This window comes from Limulus polyphemus, unplaced genomic scaffold (assembly GCF_000517525.1).
Source record: "Limulus polyphemus unplaced genomic scaffold, Limulus_polyphemus-2.1.2 Scaffold110, whole genome shotgun sequence".
NCBI lineage: Eukaryota > Metazoa > Arthropoda > Merostomata > Xiphosura > Limulidae > Limulus > Limulus polyphemus.
In genome coordinates, this window is record NW_013665720.1 from 730,704 (window position 1) to 755,034 (window position 24,331).

The 24,331-nt window shown below is 34.6% G+C and overlaps 1 protein-coding gene across 2 annotated transcripts in view; it reads left to right on the forward strand.

Moving 5' to 3' along the window:
- LOC106471111 overlaps positions 1 to 16,422 on the forward strand; it is a 221,365-nt gene extending 204,943 nt beyond the window's left edge. For both annotated transcript variants that reach the window (XM_022400601.1, XM_013931703.2), the window contains 3 exons: positions 3,823 to 7,009; positions 8,669 to 9,179; positions 14,004 to 16,422. In XM_022400601.1, coding sequence (XP_022256309.1) covers positions 3,823 to 7,009; positions 8,669 to 8,895 — 3,414 coding nt within the window. In that variant the 3' untranslated portion in view covers positions 8,896 to 9,179; positions 14,004 to 16,422. The remainder of the gene's footprint in view (positions 1 to 3,822; positions 7,010 to 8,668; positions 9,180 to 14,003) is intronic.
- Positions 16,423 to 24,331: the final 7,909 nt, after the last annotated feature.

Here is a 24,331-nt window from a genome sequence, read left to right on the forward strand (position 1 = left end):
GTGGGATCTCTGTGGTGAGTGTTTCCCAGGCAAGTGTTCTTTTATCAAACCAATTCCACACTAGCAACCACTAATTGAATGTACTTTATACAAGTTGCAACAGGCTTTGTAGAAATGAGGTGTTCCATAAGACCACATTGTAGCTGACCAGGTGGTATTACTGTACTATGCCTGACTGCCACTCATGGACTTTCAGGAGTAAAACATAAGGAAATCCTGCCCATCCCTGCTGATCATCAGGTTGAATAAATTTGGGTAGATTTGCTTTTAAAAATTTAGGAAACTTGGTTCGCCTATTGCACTGTTTCCAGAGCACTGTTCCTCAGGACTCCCCAATGTTCATTACCCCCCCAGATTCTACTAGTGGAGTTAGGGAGTCCTTACTACATCCAGTTTCCAGTCACTGGGGTGGTGGACAGAGGCTTTTCCTCCAGAGTGTTAGAGTGAATTCTTCCACTCTTGGAAAAGAGGGGGCGAAGTTGGGGGCTCTCCTGCCTGGGTCCCTGGATGATTTTCTCAGATGTTGGTAGGTGTGGCACCAGTCTATGCGGCTGCCTACTCATAGTACTGGATACAGGTTTGATGCTCCACTATCTGGTTGAAGTGTGTTTGGCTATTCTGTTTGATCAATATAGATTCAGTACATTGTTCATAGAAGATGGTAACTATCTCCTCATAATTATAAATGCAGAGTGGTCCCGTCCTGGGTCCTTGGTTGAGCACAGTTGTTCCACGTCTACCCCATAATTCTGGGGTCAAGTGGAATATACTTTGCCCACATGGTTGGAGAGTGAGGATGAATGTTCATAATTCCAGACCGGATGAGTTCTGTTTCCTTTGGTTGAGTAAGGCATACATAATCCCGTCATTCTGAGCCTGAGGTGTTACCTTTCAGGCTTCTTTGGGTGGGGGAAAAGGTTTGTCCACTTCGGTGTTACTTACTTTCTCATTGTGATTCCAGTGGCTCAGAATGCATCACTCTATGGCTACAGGTTGGGATCCACTCATAAGTATATATAATATAATGTAGCAGTCTAATTGCCCTAGCCACTAACATGGGATATAGGGATCAAGACCCCTTAATTCCAACCCTGAGTAGTATAACCTCGGCTATCTCGTTAGAGCTGGCCTGTAATGATGATCACTCGTATACAATTCAACCCATCACTCAGAAGTTAAGTTGAGAGGGAAGAGCATACCTGTTCTGGATGTAGTGTTTTCCCCCATCCCCCAGGGTGCCATTCTTCTATTGACACACCCTTGATCTATGCACATGCTTTCTGCATGAATAATGCCCTCTCTGACCCCTCCACCTTCTAAATGTAGGATTCTAGCTATAAGTGAAGGTATATATGTATTGGAAGTTAACATTTTCCTAAATTGAAAATGTATTTCCAATAATATTTACCTCTTCTCACACTCTCCTGCTCTTCCTCCCCACTTAGATCCAGTGTTAAAGACAGGGATGGAATCAGTCTTGAAAGAGTGATAAAATTATCTGAATGAGGTGTTTATATACAGTATCAGGATAGAGGATGCATTGACATATATAGAGAGTATCATGAGACAAATATTGCCTGGGGTATAAAAGACTGGAAAAAGAGAGAAACAAATCAGAACAATGCTTAGATGGCCAAAGGAAGAAACCCTGGTGGTCGAGTAATAGCTATAAGTGTGAGAGGAGATAAGTATTATTGGAAATACATTTTCAATTTAGGAAAATGTAAACTTTCTGATTTAAAGGTAAAAAAGTATCAATCGTTTCTTGATAGATTAGGGATTATTTGTAAATTTGGAAAGTTTTTCCTCATACCATTTATAATCTCAGTACATAATTTAGAAAATTGCTAAACTTGATTACTAGGTAGTATGAAATATGTGGGCTAAGTTGATTTTCCATAAATTTTGCATGTTATTTTCTAAACCAAAATTTGATCAAAATTTCTATATATAGGGTTCTCTCAGTTCATCTTAGTGTTTTCTCAGAGAACAGATTTCATTCATGTGTTAAGTTAAGCTATAGGTCTTAGCTTTTATAACAGGAGCTGATTCAGCTTGCATTTACCATCACTTAGGATAGTTGTGATGGTGTCCCTCTTTTTAAGGAAAAGATATATTATAGCAGTACAGAATTATATGAACTGTAATAGTGGATTGTTTCTTTGTTTCAAAAGATTATGATTAACTTCTGATCAAACCAATCTACCTTACGTAGATCAGAAGTAAAATTTAACTCAGTAATGAATGTATCTAACATAATGTACAGTCCTCTAATGACATAAGATGGTGAGCTGTGAGTTCAGCAAAACTAATCTGTTGTAGTGGAATATGGTGAATCAAAGGCTAGACCTCTACTTCACATTTTCTTCACTAAAATTCATTTTTTTGATGAAGAAAAGAAATTAACAAAGTAATGTACAGTTATTATTTATAATGATTAGAGTCCATTAGTTTATAAATTTTGGTACCCATACTGTTGATAGTATATTAGTTATAATCCCAATAATATCTCGCAAGGTTTTAACCAGCTTAAGAGATTGAGGTGAGTCTTAGATGCATATTCTAAGCTAATAATACAAAATATTAAACATTAGAAGCACTGCAACATTAAAGAAAAAATAAGATCTAACTTACTCTTAAAACACACAAAAACTTGTTTGCTTCATGCATCATCACCGATTCCCTGTCCATTGGTATATCTTTCAGCTTTTACATTTACTCTTACAAATCTTGGTTCTTTTGTCTTTCATTATAATTGCCAAGTTTAAGTTTTCCATTCGGGTTAATTAGTAGTCACTGAGCAATTAGTCTTTCATTTAGTTTAAATTAAATTTTAATTTATTTTACTGTACTGTAGATTTATTTGGCCTTTTGTTTCATTTTTATCTTTTCTGTTATTGTGAAAAAAATGTTTGTTTTATCATGCATGTTAGTCTAGTCTCTTTCACTTTCTAGTCACTGGCTTTTCCTTTCACCAATCAAATTTCTGGGCTATTATGTACTGAGTGCTCAAGCACTATATATAGATATAGAAGTTGTATTTGATTCTACAGTCTTTTATTAAAACTACTGAAAATTTTTAAGAATTTTTCATTCAGTTTTTGCCATGAAAAAGTTTCACACTAACTTGCCTTATTCTATCTCTATATTGACTGTTAACTTTGTAATTTAATAGTTTAATAGTTATTTTATTATTCCAAGTATCAATATTATTAATGTATTTAAAAGACCATTAGCAAGGATTCAATGACTATGAACAATCTATAAAGGTCTTTGCTTTATCAGTAGAAGTGAAGTGATGAGATTTATTAGTATATTAGCAGAAGCCCACAGAGCATTTACTGTCAAATTAGTATCTTTATTGCAAAAATACTACTTTAAATATAGAATTCCTAGAATAGTACAAAATAATTCTAATTGCAGATGCTGAAATCTGTAAGTCCACTTGTCTTAGGCCTAACAGTTGTTAAGTCTTTATTAAGTAAGGCCTATATTTTATATAGAGATAAATTAACATTGTTACTCGTTCAAATTTTTTTGCTTTAATTTAGTTAGGGTTAAACTTTACCATACTTAACACTATCAATAAATAAACTTGTAATGTTATTTTATGACCTTATGATAGACCTTTTTAAAAACTTTAAGCTTTTAATATGCTGTTGTACTATTAAAGTATATTTACATCTACCTTTTATATAGTAAAGTGTGTACACTTTTTCAGGACAGACAAAAACTAAACATTATTTAAGTGCATATGATGTTTCAGACAGAATATAACATTTTACCTTTCATGCAATTAATTTAACGTTTATTTTAATCTAGTATCAAGGTGCCAACTCTAGTGAGAGTTCTAGTGATGACAGAGGAACATGTCATCCCTTCATAAAAGGGCATGCAGTGAATGAAGATGTAATGAAATCCAGTAGTGATCCAGACTGCACTTCAAGCAGTGAACAGTCCTGTGACACAGTGATCTTCATTGGTGAACGAAGCCAAGGATTACAGAATAAGAATATAAAATCACACTCTTCACCTCCTCTTTCATGTAAGAAAATGGACAAACCTGGTAACCCATCAACAGAAGTTGCAAAGTTTCATCAAGCAACTTTAATTTCTCAAGGATCTAGAAGGTGCAGTACTTCATCTGCAGGTCTAACTAATGATCAAGACTCTTTAACACAACAGTGGTACAAACAAAATTCTCTACAAACTTCCACACAAATACAACCATTAAAAAAAATTGTTAGCAGTATTTCGGACCTGAATAGTGGATATCATCAAATGCCTTCCAAACATTGTTCACTAAATATGACACCACACAGTGGATTTCCAGTTTCTTTTTTAAGACTAATGAAAAATCCTGTCGGTGAAGATCTTGATCACAGTGCCCTGAGAGCTCAATGTTCTTCTCCCAAGGATCTTAGTTTGTACTGCCCTGAACAAACCTCATACTCAAACCACCAAACTGCACTACAGTTGCCAAGAAAATTGCCAGTGAAATATAAAATCAATATCTCCAAAAAAGAAAGAACTAATTTGTGCTCTTTTGGTGGATATACCCCTAACAAGCAGAGTGCATACCGAGATTCTACTGTTGAAAGTGATGAGTTGTGGATTGATGGTCCTCGATTTCTAAAACCAAAAATTGAGAATAAAAGCATTCATTCCTTTCAGGAAGAACAGTGGATAGATGGACCAGGGGTTTATGGTTTTGCTGATGACTTCAAAAAGAATATGATTAAAAAATGGGTTGAAGACCATTCTCATCATGTTCAACATGTCAAGGAAATGAACTGTGAAGTGTGGGTTGACTTTCCATCTGAGGAGCATAGTGAATCTAATAAGTTTCTCAATGACTTCAACAAGGAGTATAATCTAGAGGAAGAGAACAAAAACTATGATCATGAACATCACAATAAACAAAGCTTTTCAGCTTTCAAAAGGATGAATGAAAGTAGATTAAACATAGCTGATGAAATTAACTCAGGTATAAGGGAAGAGAAGAAACCAACAGATGTGGATAAACAAATAGATAAGTCATCAGCAAAAACAACTGAATATTCTGTTTCTATACATCATGAATCATTTAATGACGATAAAAGAGAAGAAAACGGGTTTCAAAATTTCTGTGATTCTCGAATGTCAGATGTTGGTAACTTCCAGCTTGTTTCTGAACCTGAAACAATAAACACTCGAGCTATAGAAGAAGAATTATCATTGGAAGTGTTGAATAAAACAAGTGACATATTGAAGGAGCACAAAGTTTGTGAGATTACTGAAAAAGTTGAAAGTTTAGATAAGAAAGATCAAGAAAAGGCTGTTCAAGTACAAGACTCTTGTCTTCAGGTTAATGAAGAAGATATATTGGACTATATTCTTTGTGATTCATCAGTTTCAGAAAATCTTGCTTTAGAAAAAGACCAAGAAAGTTTGGATGGTAGTCAGCATCCACTTAGTATTTTGAGTAAAGAAGACCTTAACTTGCCTTCTTCCTTCACAGACTCACAGTCTGTTAGTGTTGACTTGGACAATATTAGCATTTTTGATGGAGGGGAAGAGGAACTGAATCATCATGTAGAAGATATGATGTGGTGTCATCTTCAACAAAATATCTTCCAATGTGAGCTTGAAAAACAAAAGAAGAAAACGATAGAAAATATACCTTTTTCAATACATAGTGACACTCTCACACATAAACTGAATAGGGTAGCCTATCTTCAAGATATTCCCCTCTGCCTATGTAATGAAAAGAATGTACCTTCAGATTCATACAGTTTACCAGATTATGTCATTCAGCCAAGCTTTTCTCACAAGTTTTGTAACAAGAACAAAATTTCCAAAAGTGAACTCAGAAAGACAGATATTACCAGCACTTTGAGTGAACCTGCAGATCTACACTTCTTTAAGTTAAATATGAAACCTATGAATGTATTGAAACTGGAAGCTTCTTATACTAAGCTTTTTGAAAGTTCAAAAAAGTGGAGACCAACACAGGTTGTTATGCCTATGATACATTCTCTTAGAGAAAAATCTGCTTCACTGACAGACTTGGAAATGATAGATTTGCAGAAAATGAGCAAATCACAAGAACAAATGTCAAAATTACCATTTTTTCATGCATTTCCAAAACAAGGTTGGACATGCAAACAACATAGAACTTGCAGTTCTTTCAAATATTCACAAGAACTCCAGCCAAATCTTATTAGAAATCTAAGTCATCCTGATGGTTCCTCAAATTCAGAATTAAATAACTGTTCTTCAATAAATGAAAGTTTTTCATTAAAGATACCTGGACAGCAGTACATCAGCTTATCCAAACCAATAATTGAAAAAGTCAGGAAGGAACCATCTCGTTTAATGGACCAGAATAAAGATGTTATTTTCACAAACAAGCTACCTCAAAATATATCCAAAGATTTGAAACAGGCAAATGTCAACACTGAATTAGATTTTCCAAATCAGCATATTGATCATCAAGAAGAGTGCACTGATATGTATTTTTCAAAATCCAGCAGTGCCCTTGAATTTGCAAAACATAAGCATCATATAAATTCAAAATGCTTACTAAAATCAGAGAAACATACCAAGTACTCTAAGAGTACTCCTCCATCAGCTTCTCCTTTGATCCACATTGAAGAATCAAAATGTCCAGGTACCAGTTTGAAAACTGAACTATTACATCTTCATGAAGGGTATGAAAACACTATTTCTTTCCAATCACCTTACAAACCAAAGAATAATCTTCAGTCACCATATGCAAAAATTACAAAGGCTCGCCCAAACAAACATGCTAGTAGTGGTCGTGGAAGTGACAGTAGCATTCAGAGTGTTGAATACTCGAAGAATATACCTGTCAGTAAGAAATTGCAATTTTCTGGAACAAGTAGTGGTTATGAGAGTATGATGCGGGACAGTGAGGGGACACTCGTGTCTTCCAGCCAGGAATCAGCTGAAGAAGGAGACACATCTGAAAAACAAGGCAGAAATGGATCAAAAACTAGAGCTCAAGGTAATGTTCAGTGATAGAAATAAAAACTCCACACAAATAATTTGTCATTTTTAAATTAAACCGTAAAAGTTATATTAACTTCTGTTTTCACAAATACATTTCCTTTTATTATCTTCCTTTGAAAGACGTATATGTAGGCCTGAAAATGCTAATGAAAGGTATTTTTATTGCATGCTTTTCTCTAATATGATCACTTGGAAATGTGAATAAAGGGTATTATATTTCATTTCATGAATAAATCTTTTTGTTGTTAAGCATTTTGAACTAAGCTCATAATATGTATGACTTAAAATATTTATGAAAGGAATTATTGTATCACACTTTTGAACTAAGAATGTGATACATATGTTTTAAAAGGTATTGTTGGCAGTAAAGGCACATACCCGAGGCTAATTTTACAATATGAATAATAAAAAATAGATATTATAACCCCCTAAGTTCATGATAGGTATGTTGGTAAATGTTAGTGAAATATATTATTGTGACATAAAATGTAGTTCATGAAGGATTTGAACTTTTTAGATTAAAGGTACTGTTTTTCTAATACAATTAAAGCTTATGATATATAGGTATAGAAATGTAAATTAACAGTATTTTTTTCACACTTCAGACTTAGGTTATAATGTAAAGGTTTCAATAAATTACTGAAACATAGTTGAAAGCAGTTTAGTTTAAACTACTGATAAGTAATTTTGTGAAGTTTAGTGAAAGATATGTTAGTATGTACTTTTGGTGTGTAAGTTTCAAAATGTTAATTATGAGAGAGAGTGTTGTCATACACTTTAGTTTATAATTACATGATGTAGTTATGGAAATATTGAAGAATTTTGTTGAAATAAGCTCATTAATTGTAAAATTTTGTGTGTTCATGGAAGGTACTATTACCATGTGTTTCAACCTAAACTCGGATGTAATTATTTTGGGGAATGTTAGTGGAAAATTAAAGTTTGTGACTCACTTAAATGCCTCTATGTTCAACCAGGGAACTAAAAAAAATAACAGTTTTGAAAATTTTACTTTTTAACTAAATATGTAGAAAGAATAGTAAATCTCCATACTACAATATTCAAGCCTTTCATCCAAATACATCAGTTTTGTTTTGCTGTGGGAGTGTTATACTGTGATGGTTAATCCCACTTTTTCTTGGTAAAGAGTAGCCCTACTATCTTCCTTTTAGTCTGTTTCTTCAAAATTAGGGGGCTGCTAACACAGACAGTGCTCAAGTAGTTTTGCACAAAATTCAACAAAATGAGCAAAACACCAGTTTTCTTATTTCTGCCACTTCATAACTGATCATATGTTACATTGTTCAGATAGATTTATAGTTTGATCTCAAACATCGTAAATGTTTAAAACATCTGTCAGTTAGTCTAAACTTGTATTATTGTATAAAGAAACACAAAAATAGAATACAGGCTTAAGTTTAAAATAAAAAACTTTGTATTTCTGAATGTGCTGTTTTTTCCACAAGATTTTGATCAACGTATAAAAATCATTACAGTAGGTTCTTAATTGCTACCATGTTTTATATCTTTACTGATATTTAATTAAATCATTAGCTAAAGGGATTAATTAGTAAAACTATCAAATTCAATCCAAACAGAAAAACTTTTAAAAAATTCCTTGAAAATATTAACTAATTAGTTATTTTGTTTGCAGGCTCTGGTCATCGCAGCCAATCAGCCATTGCTTGTTCAACCTCAAAGAAAAAGACTTCACAATCTTTAATGTCTCAGCTGATTACAAAACAACCTCTGGCATCAGGTACAGTGTCACAATACCATAGTAATGGACTATGGAAGCTTGAAGAAGAAATGTGTTGCAGTGGACTTCTATGCTGTGGTGTTGGCTTCCGCCATATTGCTTCTGATATTACACATGTTTAGTGCTTTTATCCCCTGCTAAATTTTTATTCAAAAAATATATTGCTGCTATGAGGAACTGGATGTCTATAAAATGTACTCTACAAATACAATTGCAAAGCTGTGCTGTGCTGTAGGAAACTTAACGAAAATCTAGCAAAATAAACTTAAAATCACATGCTTGGGACTCATTAATCTATTAGAGACCCCAAAAGTGGAATTGTGAAGATTCTGAAACTGAAACATGACTACCTTATTGAAGAGCTGGCTAATGCTAATGGTGGATCCTTCACGAAGCAACTTTGAATGTGAGTAAACACTCTACATAGGCATTCTTTTATTGTATTCAAAGCAACATTTAATGGCCAAACTTCCTTCATTGACTCCCAGCTTTAATTTATTAATTATGTGGTAAACTTCTTTCGTCTTTTCTCCCTCACAAGAAAAATAAATAATTGTTGATCTTCTCTTTGCTGAGAACATGATTATATATAATTGAATTGTGGTTATCACATTTGAATGAACTTTTATGTGTGTTTATAGCTATCTACTAGTTGATCCAGTATACTTAGAGTTACATATAATACATTTAAGTACAAGGGTTATCTGAAAAGTTTGTGGCCCGACCTATAATGAAAAGAGAGACTGTTTCAACTATGGTTTATGTTTCAACATAACAACTTCCTGGGTCTATACACTTGTGCCAACAGTGGTTTAAGGCCTTTATGTCCTTCTGAAAGAACTCTTCTTCTTGACCCTCAATACATGACTGGACAAGATCATCATCACTATGAAATCTTCGACCTGTCAGGAAGATATTAAGGTTAGGGAAGATAAAAAAAGTCACTTGGGGCTAAATCTGATAAGTCAGAGGGGTGATTGAGTAATTCAAAGCTGGCATCATGGATAGCATTGGGACATTAACCTGATGGAAGAGCACACCTTTTTGTGTAATCCTCTTATCTTCTCTTTGATTTCTTGATGCAAATTGTTGATTAAGTCTACTGTAATGGTTTGACCCATTTCCAAATAATTAACTACTAAATTTCCTTGGTATCCCAAACAATTGATGCTATGACCTTCCCAGAAGATGGTTATGACTTGAACTTCTTTGAGGTGGGTGAACTTGGGTGTTTTCATTGCAAACTTTGCATTTTTGACTGTGGGTCAATGTGGTGAACCCATGTTTCATCCATAATTATGAATCTGTTGAAACCTTTTGAGTAGATGTTGGCCTTCAACAACTCAGATCCTTTTCTGCTTAGGTGACAGTATTTTTTGGAACCCATCTGGCACTGACTTTACTCATGCCAAACTGTCATTCAAAATCCTTACTACAATACTTTTACTGATTCCCACTTCCTCTGCTATCTTCTTAATGGTAATTATTTTATCATATATAACCAAATCATGCATATTATCTACAATTTCTGTTGTGGTTGATTTCAGGGCCTGACCTGACCTTGGATTGTCTTCACATTATTGTCTACCAAGCTTAAACTCAGCACCTCACTTTTTCACTGTTGAGTATGTCAGAGCATCCTCTCCTTGTGGATTTCTTGCAGTGTTATTTTCTTTTTAACCAAATATTTTATCATGACACAAACTTTGATCTTGCTCACTTCTTTCTTTCAAACATCTGCAACACAAAATAAGCTTGTTAAGTTATATGTTATGAGTTTACTTTAGTGGTGTACTCCTCACACTGAGGCTTTTGCTATGTTCCTTATTTATAGTTTACCTGGGTTTTGGTCTCCAGTTCCTCGTCTTTTTGCTCTGGCTATCGATGTTTTCAGCCAGGATTGAACCTATATATTTGTCTATCCTCCTACTTTCCTTCTTCTCCAGGTGATTTCATTCATCCTTGACACTTCATGTTCAGTCCTTCTGATAGTTCTTTCTTGGCCGTCTCAGCTGTGGTTTCTGTGGCTTCTCCAGCTCCAATTTCCTCCTCTGTCACTTCTTTGCAACCCTCAGTCACTGGTGTTTCATCTAGGCCTTCCTGCCCTCCATCTTCACTCCTGGTTTTTCTCTGAAGAGGTGATCCGGCTTCTCCTGATGGTTAGCCTCTTTTCTGACTTTTTATTCGCCCTTCCTACATGGAAGTTTCTCAATGCAAATAGAATATTTCTGTCGTTGGTTTCTGGGTGCAGGGTTTCTCCTTGTCAACCCACTGTTCTTCATCATGTCGATTTCCTCTCTTGACTTTTGGATTGGGGGTCTTCTGTCACCATAACTTTTCATTACCATTTCATCTTCATCGTCCTTTGGAGATACTTCTTCAATTGGGCATGTGATACATTCATCTCTTGCTATTTGCATAAGATAACAGTTCTCTTCCTCTTTGGATTTTCATCTTGTGCCTGTTGTCATTCTAGAATATCAGAATTCAGTGAGACTTTGACTGGGTAAGTTATTTTTTTTTCTTATTTATCCTTTTCAGGGGCTCTTTTTCCTTTTATCAATGCTCATTATTTGGAACCCACTCTGTGGCAAGTGGTGCCTAATCAGGTATTCTTTAACTGTTCAAATTCATACTGTCAAGCCATGTTGACTTGTATATTATAATTCCATGGTCATGCAACACACACTGTAGAGATGGGGTGTTCCACAACATCACTTGTAGGTTTATACTCACGATAGAATTGCTTCATAAGTTTGCCCGTCCCCATGGACTACATGGGTAAAACAGAAGGGGATAGCTGCCCATCCCTGCCATGCCTTTTATTGAATAAATTGATATGGTCTGCTGTTAAAAATAGGGTTTCGTGGTTGCACACTGCACTGTCTCAGATGTTGTCATTTCTCCAGACTCTCCACCACACTTTACCCCCCCCCCCCCGCCCTTTTCTTCTAGTGGAGTTTGAGAGTCCATACCACTTTCCAGTTCCAAGCTGATGGGGTGGTAGACTGTGGTGGCATTCTTCTGAATGGGTTAATGAAGTACAAACAAAATATAGAAATTATTATACAACCATTCAGTTGAGTGTAGGACTGTGGTGATATCCTCCACTATGAAACATTAAAACAAATGGGAGTGAGACATCAAAATTGTAGCTCACCCCTTCGAATGGGATTCCTCATCCTACCTACATGTGGATGTTGGTTCCCAGTGGCAAGGTTTTGGATTTAGAGTAGAAACAATCAACATCAGTCCTCACACATGTTTTACAGATGTCTATATTCCTCCCTCATTTATACTCCATCAGTGTTATGGGTCATGGTGGAGGTAATTGCAGATTGTTATGGTTCTTTTCCTTCTGCTATCTCTCAATGTTTCTTATTCCAAGGATGTTAATGCACTTGGGGTGGTTCTGGTCAATATTACTTTTGAGAGAGAGAGGGTTTAAATTATGTAGACATCTTTTCAATACCAGATGTCAGATCCCCAGATTAATATAAATTTATCATATTCACATGTGCCCTGTTCATGAGTCAGGTGGTACTAGATTTCCCAAGGTCTCATGAACTTGAGATGAAGATGGTATGATCCTCTTTCCTACCCCCACGTGGATGTCTGTACCTAGCGGCTTTGTCCTGGATTGTACTTGACTTGTCGTATATGATCTGTCTGCCTTAGCCACTCTACACCTAGGGACATATCCTTTTCATTTTACCAGCTTTTATAATTTCTGGGATTGAGTTTCATAAATGTTGCATGGTTCGGATCACTTTGCAGCCATAGTTCTCTTGCAGTTAGATGTACAACTCTGTTTTCTGCCCATATATATATATATATGACATCTTTCTATATATCATGGGCAAAGAGTATAGCTGGTTCAGAAGTTATGCAGTTCCCCACATCAGATCTTAGAATCTGACTGTCTCATCTTAGGAAGTGTCCTTTGGACCCTTTCGAAGGATCCTCTCTTTCTTTCTTTTGCACAGCTCCCTCCATCTACTCATTGTGGAATTCTAGCTATTTATGTGAGAGGAGTTAATTTACCGTATCAGAAGTTATAATTTTCCTACACTGAAAATCTTCCTCCTCACTGTTCAACAGTGCTTCCATCTTCTGCCAAAACTCGAAGTGATAGTTCAGTCGAATTGAATAGAGGGATTCACGTGTCAGGATAGTATGTCGCACTCTTATTGGTGGAGGGTTGACACATCATGATTTGCATGAGCAACACATTGGAACCAGTCAATTCCAATGGAGGGGAGACAGAGGGCTTGTTGCATGCATAATTGTTTTGCACATAGATGGCAGCACTGAACACTAGAATAGCTATTTATGTGAGAAGTGGTAAAGTATCTATTGAAAATATATTTTCAATGTAGGAAAATCATAACTTCTCTCATATACTTAATGGGGATTGGTGGCCAGTTATCAATTTATCTTACCTCAACTGCTTTATCACAACTCCCAAGTTTACCATTGAGTCTTTTCTCATCCTGAGATAGGTGTTTTCACCTGGATTGTGGATGACAAAAATGGATGTTTTCAATACTTACCTTCACATCCTGATTGCCCTTATATTTGACTTATCCATCTTGGGGTGGTTTACCAATTTTGAGCCCTTCCCTTTGGACTTGCATCGACTCATTATGTATTTTGTTGCATTGTCTTGGCATTTGCATGTCATCTTCATGCTCTGGGGATGAAATTTCATAATTACATGGATGACTGGCTCCTGTTGGCTCATTCCAAACAGGAATTGGCCACTCATACCTCCTAACTCCTTTCTGTGGCAGCTCAAGCAGGCTGGAGGAGTTGATTCCATTTGATGGACATCTAGTCACTGTGGCATACCCAGATATCTACCTTACATTTCAGCCCTTGTGCATGTCACACTGTCTACAAGAGCAAAGAGTATACCTGGCTCAGATTTTTGTGATGCCTTGTAGTAGTTTAATCTATGTACTTCAATTAAATGTAACAGTATACTTTGACCATAAACAAGGTCCTAATATATGCTATTCAGTTAAACCAAAAAATTAAACATTGGGAAAATCTTTGTCCTTCTAGTAAGTCTACCAAGTTTTTAAGGATAAGAAATTACTTGATAAATGGTCTTAAATTAACTTTATATTTCCTGATTTATTTTATTACTGCCAGCTATAGTAATTTTATTGGTGAAGAGTCTTGCATACATTTCACAATATTGTTTCATAAATATTTTTCTTTGCAGGGCTTCTTTTGGAAAAAATGGCTGAACATAACCCTTGTGTTATTAAAGCCTGGGAAAAGAAATTCATATCCTTAAGAAGAAAGTTATTGCTTAGAAGTATTTTATCATGACAGTAACATGTTTCACTGTACATCAGTAATGACAATGATCCAATTTTTCCAGTATTTGATATATTACATATGTTAATTAGTGCTTGCAAAAACTGGTTGTTATATTGTTTGAAAACATTAAGAACAATATTTTTTCATACCTGCATTTTTCCTGCAAATAATCCAAAGTATATTAATCATGAAGTACAAGTTTAGAAAAGGTTTTATAGTTTACATTTATATATTTCAGCATTGTTTATATTATAACCTAGTAATTATGAAAAATTTCCTCTCTTTATAAAATTGCACATAATATAGCCATCTGTTTATTCTCAACATTTTTTTTTATCTCCTAAATGTTTTTACATAGGGTTGTTCACAATCTGTGGTAACATTTTTAATGATACAAGTGTAAATTTTCTCTGGCTAGACATTGTAGCCCTTGCCTTTCATTCATCACCATTAGTGTTCTAAGTGATGGACTTTTACTCTGCAGCCTGGTGGTAGAGCTATGGATTTCAGAACTGGGTTTTAATCTGTGAGATACCACAAAATATTACCTGCACTTTAAGCTGTGGAAGTGTTATAAAAGTGATAGTCAATCCCTTAGCATGGATGATGGGTGGTAGGGTTCTCTGACTGTTTGCCTTCTCTCTGGTCAGTAGCTCAAAATTAGTGATGATAACAAACAGCCTTAGTTATTTTCCATAAATACAAATACAAAAATTATTCAGCAGCTCACTTGTGCAATATACATGGTTAATGTTGTTACTTTTCCTTTTTGCAAACATTTCAAAATCTATCAACTATGTGTGCTGAATATGACTTCCAAGGTGTCATTTGAACAACCCAAAAACACAGAAGTCCATGGGAGATGTATGTGAATAGTATAACATAAATTCTCATTTGTATTTACATATTGTGGGAAAATTTGGCATGTTGACTTGGGTGTGGGTTCAGAATTTTATCTGGATGGGTTCATACCATAATGGTAGCAGCATGTTAGGCTGACAGTGTGCATAGCTCACCCGGATATTTTTCTCAAGCCTACAGATGTAAAACTTTTTCATCACATGCTTCATTTCTTAAGGTTGTAACACCAGCAAGATAATGATGAATTGCCTAGATTTTTACAGATGCTTAAGTAGACACGTGTACTTCATCCAAAATGACAATGCATATCTTTGTCATGTGCAAATACTGCTTCTACTATAGCTTTGAAAGTTTGTCTTCTGTTTGTCTATGTGCTTTTGGAAAAGCTTTTGAACACAGTTCTTGTGTCACTTTTGTAGACCTTGACCTCTTTAAGTTATCTTGTTTATGGTTCAAATAATGTTCATACTTTAGTAGCTGTAGTGGCCTGATGTGTTCTTGGTTTATTTCCAGTGACAACCAGTTTAACTTTTTTTTTTTTCAGTACCTCTAATGTATGACTGGTTGTCAATTATAATCATTGAGTAGCCTGTTGAAACATGATATCCATTCTTTTACCAATACATTTCAACAATATATATATGTCCATTCCTTCAAAATACTAAAATTACATGATTATGTATACTTTTATAACCATATAATATGAAAACTTTGTATCATAAAATCCAGTAATGTCATTCTTCTAGGAGGGATCATTATATAGAGGTGAATTATTGTTGTAACTTTTTCCAAGTATGTCTTTAACTAGATTGCAAAAATAAACAAAGATATCAGGGCTTTTAACTTGTGTAGTCACAGGCTACAGCAATGGCAGAGGCAATATGATTGGATAAGCAAATTGGGAACATCCTTCTGTATATTTGCTACTTGAGATTGAAAACTTGTTTATTGTGAATTGTTAAATTATAACAATATTGGTATCATTGGCAAACAGGTATTTTATTGAGTTTTACAGTGGAGTAATAGATTCAATAGCTTGTATAATGAATTAATTAGAAGCAAATGCTGATAAACAAGTAAATGATTCAAACTATAATATCACTAATTAGTGAGTAAGCAGTAGTTTTCTTTACGGCTGTAGAGATGGGTTTTTGCAGTGCCTTTATATTCCTATGCATCATATCTTTTAAACTAGTACCTTTACTAGTTGTAAAAAATGAGTTTTGTATGGTTATCATTTGTAATGAGTGTTCATATTTATTGTATAATTGCAAACTTTGTAATGTATTTGTATATGAGTATTATCATTTATTTTGTATGCCTTTTTAGAACAGTTTTACTTGCATTAATCTAACAGAAACGTTTGGAAATAAAATTTCCTAGAAAGTAAATCACCACATAAGATTACTGTAAATATATATATAGAGAGAAAGTTAATATAAACTTTTAGTAAATAACGTACTTGGTTGCCTGAAATTTTATGTTTGGTGGGGTAAGATGGCAGTGTGTTACAAAACCTAATACACTGGCTGGCCACATTATTAGCAACTATGTACTTGTCCAGTTTTGGGCCTGACCTGAGCTGTAAATATAAATTAGGTTGATCACATGATGAATCAGGTGATTCCTGCAACATCATAAATGAGTGGGACAAACACATTTGCACTCAGTCTGACAGATTTGGGGAGGGGAAGACAAAGATACTGCAACATTCAAAGAGGCACAATAGTTGGAGATTGCCTATCAGTTGTCACAATGGCCAAGACAGTTGTATTGACAGGCAGATCCAAGACATAGGTCATTTGAGTTTATCGGTATTGGAAAAAGTTGAATAAAATGTCTGCTGTGTGGGAGAATTATTGACATAAATGCATAATGACAGCAGAGGAGAAAGACAGTTAAACAGGAAGGTAAAAGCCAACCATCATAAAATACCAACTGACAGACATTCAGTTGTCACTGAGAAACTTATAACGTTGAAGTTAGCTTATGTGGAAATAAAGTCATATGTTAGATTGTATCTTATTTGTGCACCAACATGCTTTTACACTGAGTTATAGTAATCTGAAAATAGAATAATACAAAAATGTTAACATGTCTCATTAGTCTATATGGAAACCTGTTTCAAGAATGAGAAATAGTATGTTATTTTTTACATTTCATCACATGTATACAGATGGTAATGCTAAATCTTCAGGATTTTTTTTTCAAACCAAAAGAGATGACACTTAAAAAAACAACACTAATCTACAGATTAGGAAAGAACTGAAAATAACGCATCTAGTAAAGCTCAGAATAAATAACCATATCCACCCGGAGGTGAATTGTGGAGGTTGAAAACCGTCGGGTAAAATATTTTTATACCTGTTTTCCAACGAAGTCGTGGAGAGAGGAATTTCTGAGAAAAATAAGAGGGTTGCTGTGAAGCCTATAATATGTACTAATACTATTCACACAAGTATAACATAAAATTTTCAAGTCTTATAAAGATAAGTATGGATCGATATATACGTAACCTAGTTGGATATAGTCACATAGAAAGTTTTAATGCTACAAAAAGTATTGAAACAAGAAAGTCAAACTACAAAAACTGAGTTACTTAAGTTTTAAAAAAAATTCCCTAATTTGGCAAATTACTGTAATTATGTTAGTTTGAGCCAAAGTATTTAGCGATTTAGGCAGCTTTATAAGCACAATGAAATATAGTTTTATACAGCCAATGCTGGAAAATAGTCATTATTAATATTCAAACATTTTAAAAGTGGTTAAACGGACGAATTTTTTTTGGCTGCCATTTTGTTTCATCACTATCCATACTATTGTTACGTCTCCGATTGTCAATTGATTTTCCGTAACTTCGTTCCGACGAAACTTAAGCGACACAAGTTCCCTCCTAACAAAAACTGGTTTATTCTTTCCGAATACAACTTTACACTCAACTTCAACAATCGCGCTAAACAAACGCTATAACGACGAACGTGCTCAGTAATACTTCTGACTGCAGTTCAATTACTCACTGTCTATCCACACATTACAATATCCTAGCGTCACGTTGTCCCCTCTTATATATACCCGCCTACCCTATATCTAGTAAGAACTAGAACATTCGCCAAAGTACAGGATAATTCTAGAAAGTAGAGAGCGTGAGAATCACATGATCTCGATGACGCAACACTATTAAATACTACCGTACTTATTATATAATGACTTATAAAACCACAAAAGTACATGAACTGAAACTAGTTCACACATACACAATTTAAAAGAGTAATGTAATTACCCGTTTGTTACTCATCAACCGTTACCGGGAAATTTGGTTCCCTATTTAAATAGTGTTTTTAAAAAAAATTGCAATTTGTTTCGATGATCGCCATTGCCCTGGCGACTAAATTCACCCTTGATATGACCAAATGAATCATTAATGCTAGAGTAACGTGATGCCGATTTTAAACGTTTAAGAGATTAAACTGATTGACTAAAGGCATTAAATAACAATCCACTTCTCAAGCAGTGCACCTCTCAATTTCAAATAACTTATTATTTCATCAAGTTTTCGAAATTACACTTTTAGCTAAGTTAGAATGATATGATCCAAATTACACGTGTTTGTTTTGTGTGCCGCGATCTTTCTAGAAGTAAATATCCTCTTAAAGATTTTTTTTCATTAACCAGAAAATATTCATTGTTAAAAATAATATAACATCTACTTTACTCGTATAATAATTTTTCAAAGTTTTAGAATCCTTAATATTTTTGATAAATGAAACTTTATATAATATAAAAAAATATGGTTGAAATCTCTCCAGGGACAGTTGTTTAACTTTTAATATCGGATAATTACAGAAATATAAGTCTGTCAAAACAATACTTTACTACATTATTATCTCATATTTTTATGCATAATATTAATATAAATACTTTACAGAAGATAAATAGAAAAAAAAACTAAGCTTCATCTTCTGATTATCTTTTTTAATCTCTTCATTCGATATACTTTAGAAAATTATCCCCTCTCTCTATACAGTGGAATAACGGTATTACATCCAGATTTGTAACGACATTTTCATGAGATTTGTTGAATCACTCATGCATTTTTGTTTATACCCCCCCCCCCCATATGAGGGTGGATTAATAACGAAAAATAGGGACTTAAAATACGGGGTTCGATTCGTCGCGGTGGACACATCAGATAGCTTATTTTGGCTTTGCTCCAAAAGAAACACACAGCTCTATCCATCTTTCATAATTTGATTATAAATTGCAGTATACGGTAAACTCTTAAATTCAAAGTCAAAAATAGTGTTTTATTCCATAATTTCATTCGAAGCATATTCTAATGTTAAACAGATTCTAAAGACCGTGGTTTGTCCTCCTTGAAAAATAATGAATTCCGTCATGCGTACATTACTAAAGCTGTTTATTCAAAGTAACTTTCAATACTTTTGGTTATGAGTCAATAACGTATGAAAAAAAAAGAAGTCCTTTTGTAAATTACTTCCTGTTCTGTATATCTTGTGTAAATAGAATGAACAGAATTACTTAGTAAAAGAGTGCCTAGATGGTTATTTTCGCATCTAATTATTGGTTATAAATTTAAGCGTGTTAAATTTTTGATGCAAAACTAATATTTCTCATTCACAACAACAAAAGTAAAAACTAAAAATGGGCGAATTCTATTATGGAAACAGACAAGAGATGTATCAAAGTACTAGATTTGTTATTGTTCCGCATTGCAATTACACACGCTACTTCAGTGGTAGTAAGAACACTGGTATTTTCAGGTAAAACCGGTTTTCCAATAAGTATTGGATAAGCAAAGCCACAAATAATAGCAGATTTGATCAAGAAATATGGGAAATTCCACTAAGAGTAAAAATAAGGTAATTGTATAAATGAACAAAATGATCACAACAAACATATTGAAACGCAATGTACATACCTACATAGCCCTTTCCACTAGGCTATGTTTAGCTCCACAACTTCTCTCCCTCAGAAATATTCTCCACCGAACTTAACACATTTTTTTTTTTACAGAAGTCTTGACAAACTTCTAGTTCAAACAAGCTAAAGAAAGCGTGCCTGAATTCAACAAGAAAATGCTCGACAGTATCACCCTTTGACCTTTATTTCTTCACAGCGTTGATTGGCTGTTGATGTAATCAAAGTCATAATCAGCCATCACAGAACCAATCCTTTTACCCTGGATGCTATGTATTACTGCAATATACTCTCACGCAGAGGAGACGAGTTGTTTGTTTGTAATTAAGCATAAAGCTACACAGTGGGCTATCTGTGCTCTGTCCATTACAGGTATCGAAACCCGCTTTCTAGTCTTGTAAGTCTGCAGACATACCGCTGTGCCACTGAAGGGCACAGTAAAGACATCATCTACTATAGAGAACAAAGAAACGAAGCAATTAGAATAAAGCAGTCTTTTCAATTTTCTGTTGTCGTCATTACAGCACAGTAACTAAACAAAAAATGATAATAAATATTTATCATTAAAGCAGGTAGAAAACACTATATGCCCGCATATCACAACTTCATTTCTGCAGTCATATTGGCAGTATCACTCATTTTTTCAGACACGGAAAGCTGGTAATTATTTATGCTTTCATATCAGCTAATTGTAATCATGTGCCGGTCAGTAAGTAAACATACAGACACATTACGAATAAAGATGTTTGTGTTGCTTGCACATTTGTGCTTTTTTTTTCTTTTGTAACCTTAGGTCATTATTATTCTCTACGTATCATTTCTGGAACCTATGATTTACGGATAGTTATAACTTTCTGTAGAACACCAGAGTACCTAAAAGTCACAACTGCACAATACATCCAGCAGTATCACCAAAAAGTCAAACTGCATTTCACAAACACACAAATTAATCCCAAAATACAAGTTCTGTGGAAAAAATAACTACAAAGCACTACTCCTAAGGTAATATCCTAGAAGTGATGGTGATTACTCCAACAATTCTAATTCTGTCCCCCCATGAGCTGTGATCAGAACTGATCTCAATGCGACAAAACTTGTTACTCAACAAAATGACTTTAAAGGAATATATTAACTAACTTAATTTACGTTACTTTAACACTATGTTGCACAATACATAATTACAACAACACTTCGACAATAAATTAGATTACCAAAGTACATGAGGAAGAATTTATATAGATAGAGGATGTAAAAGCATCAATTAAAAAGTCGCTTCTAACAGCAAAATAATTACTCAAAAATCAGAGCTAAAGTTGTAAGACGTGATTAACAATCTATGAAATTCTAACAGGAAAGAGCAGAATATAACGTAAGACATGATTAATGCTGTTTTTGAAATTCTAAGAGGAAAGAGCAGAATATAACGTAAGACATGATTAATGCTGTTTCTGAAATTCCAACAGGACCAGGGCAAATCTAATAACTTTCCTACTGAAAAATACAAAGAAGTCTAAGAATAGAAGCTGATGGACTTAAGAAATTGTGTCTGTTAATCTGTTACTATAACAGAAAATCATATAACCATCTGTATAAATTATTATGTCTACGTAGCGTCAAAACTCGAAAAATGGTATTTACAAATAATCAGTGTCCATCCAAGGTTTTCTGTGATTAATATGCCTAAACACAAAATATGCCGATTTTCTGAATTACATAAGTCTGCTTTGACACTTTGATAAAATTATAGGATTTGTGGACCATAGACTTACTGGTAAGTCACGAGCTATAGTGTTTGTGGGCAGGGGAATTGCCAATAGTTAATTTCCCACAATACAATAAATTTATTTTTGAATGTTTAGGTATACTTAGTAATATTTAACTTCACGTAAAAGCTGTTCTCAGTTATTAAAGTCAACCAAATTAAAGTTTCTTTGCAACTATTCTAAAAGTTAACATTCTATATTTTGAGCATCAAAACGCACAATTTTATGATCCATCCCATCTTCTCAATTCCTTAGTAAATAGCTTTCGAAATTATGATCACAATGTTGGTGGCAAAATGGTATCTTGAAAACTACTATGACATTGAGTATTCCCAGTCAGCTGTTCTACGAATGGATCCACAGCTGACAAAGCAGCAGATTGATTTTCTTCCTCCACTCTCTCAAATGAAGCCTCAACTACATATCTTTTGGAGACTTGCTAACTGAAGCTATTCAAACAGTTGATTTCGTAAGTCGAATTGATAAATTATTTACTTTAATAATAGCAAAAGCCGGAATATTAGTAACTTATCCACTCAGAACTGTCACAAGTACAATTTATTTGCTCATTATATTTAGAGCGAGGTATTACAATATCATGAAAAATAATAATAACAATGAGAGTTTACATTGGGAATTCAAATTATTTGTTAAGATTTGATTACAAAAACTGGGTATTACAGTGGTTGTAGCACTCGTCTGTCATGTGGAAGGCATTGGCTGAGAACCCATAATGGAATAAGCTTTGACTAGCACCACAGGTCCCTGTGAGTGAAACCAAGCATATTTTGCCCTCAAAGATGCAGTGAAGGAAGACCTGAACCATTTTCTGAAGTGTTTCAGGCAGGTAACTGTTTGGAATAGCTGGACTCAGGAGCAGGCAGTTCAATGTCTGATTCTGAGCTTAGACAGCCCAGCTCTAGATTCCATCAGTATTTGGGAAATACACATAAAAAAGACGAGAACATAGGTGTGGCTAGATTGCACCACTGATTTGATCCAGTGAAGAATAAAATGATTCATCTTGTGCAAATTTAAAAAAACCAGAAGAGGAGTGTCACTGAGAATTTAAAATAATGTGCTGATTGCAGTGATCTGATAAGGCCTTTGGTTGTTAATGAACCTGTTTCACTTGAGTCAATTCCTTGTTTACAGTGCATCTCATTCCCTTTAAAGGCAGTCCAACACAGGGGCAAAAGGATCAGGTCATTGCTGAACTTGTTCATTTACAGCGAGGGCATGTTGTTGTTTGGCAAGTCTTTGGTACCAAGAATCTTAGGGACTTTCAAGAAATGCTTGATGGGAAATGAGAATTTTAAAGTTTGCCATTGATTATATATATATATATAACTAGTTAACTTAAATTCATCGTATTCTCTGTCATCATCATAGTGTATGTGTGTGTTGCAATCTTGTACACATGCCTCTTATCATCATACATAAGAGCATCTTTTCCTAATTTCAAAATGAGTGATGTTTAAAGAAAGTCAACACACATACCTCTACCACTTTGAAACCTCAAGCTAAAATTGCAAAAAATTCCTAGCAACTATTTTATAAAGAAGAGCTGCCACAATACTTGCCAGTCTTTCATTATATTTGCTGTATAGGTTGCTCTCCCTTTACTCTCCACGTTAGACTGGTCAGGTGCTGCTGTGATACATGCTCATATGATGGCGTAACTAGAAGCAATGACTTGGCTGTTTTGAAGATATGTGGTATTCATCATGTACCTTGGAATCTAACAAGTTTGATGGGTATCTTCCCCATTACTTATGTTCTGACTTTTTAGCTTCCTAAGAGATTTTGGCAAATAGTTTTAATGTTTATACATTTTTTAGAAATGTCTCACAGAACAGTAAGCACATAATTCTCTTTGATGGCGTGTGGAACACCTAGTTCGAAGCGATGAAAAACACAATGCACATTTAGTTCATGTCTCCCATCACACAACTTAGTAGCTACACTATTATTTGTTCCAGTGTTCACCTTATCACCATCAGAACCTGAACCAACAGGGTTTTCTTTCAAATGTGGACAGCGTACTTTGTCACTGCTCTGTCTATGGCTTCAAATATACCTTGCATGGGCATGTTCTAGGTCTTCCAAATCACTGAAGATGTTTTTAATGTGATCATCTTACAATACTTGGCAGTAGATTATTTCCACTTTGCAGGTGTTTCTATCCGTGGCTCTGCTGTACCTTATGAATAGAACCTTCACATTACGATTTGCTTACGAATTGTTTCAACATTGAAGTAGGCAAATCTGCAAGTAGAAAGGATAGATGTTTTTTAAAGGTTTACCACAGTGCTCAAAATGTGTAAAGCGGGAAAAGGTATGACATTTCTTTCTCTTTTTTTTAAATTATTGCTGTAAGACAGCACATGGACTCGATTTTCAAAATAATAGTAACAGATTAGCACTTACTAATATAATGTTGCGTCAGCGAGGTCACGTGACTAGTATCACGCCACGTCCTTCTCAAACCTTCGTGAGTTGTCGGGAAACTACAAGAATGGGGGTAGTCTGGTATATATAAGACGGTCACAACGTGACGGAACACTGTGTAATTGAACTGAGTATTGTTGAAGTCGAGCACGTGAGACGTTCGTTGAGAATTATAGCGTTTGTTATAGAGCGACTGCTGAAATTAAGTGTAGTG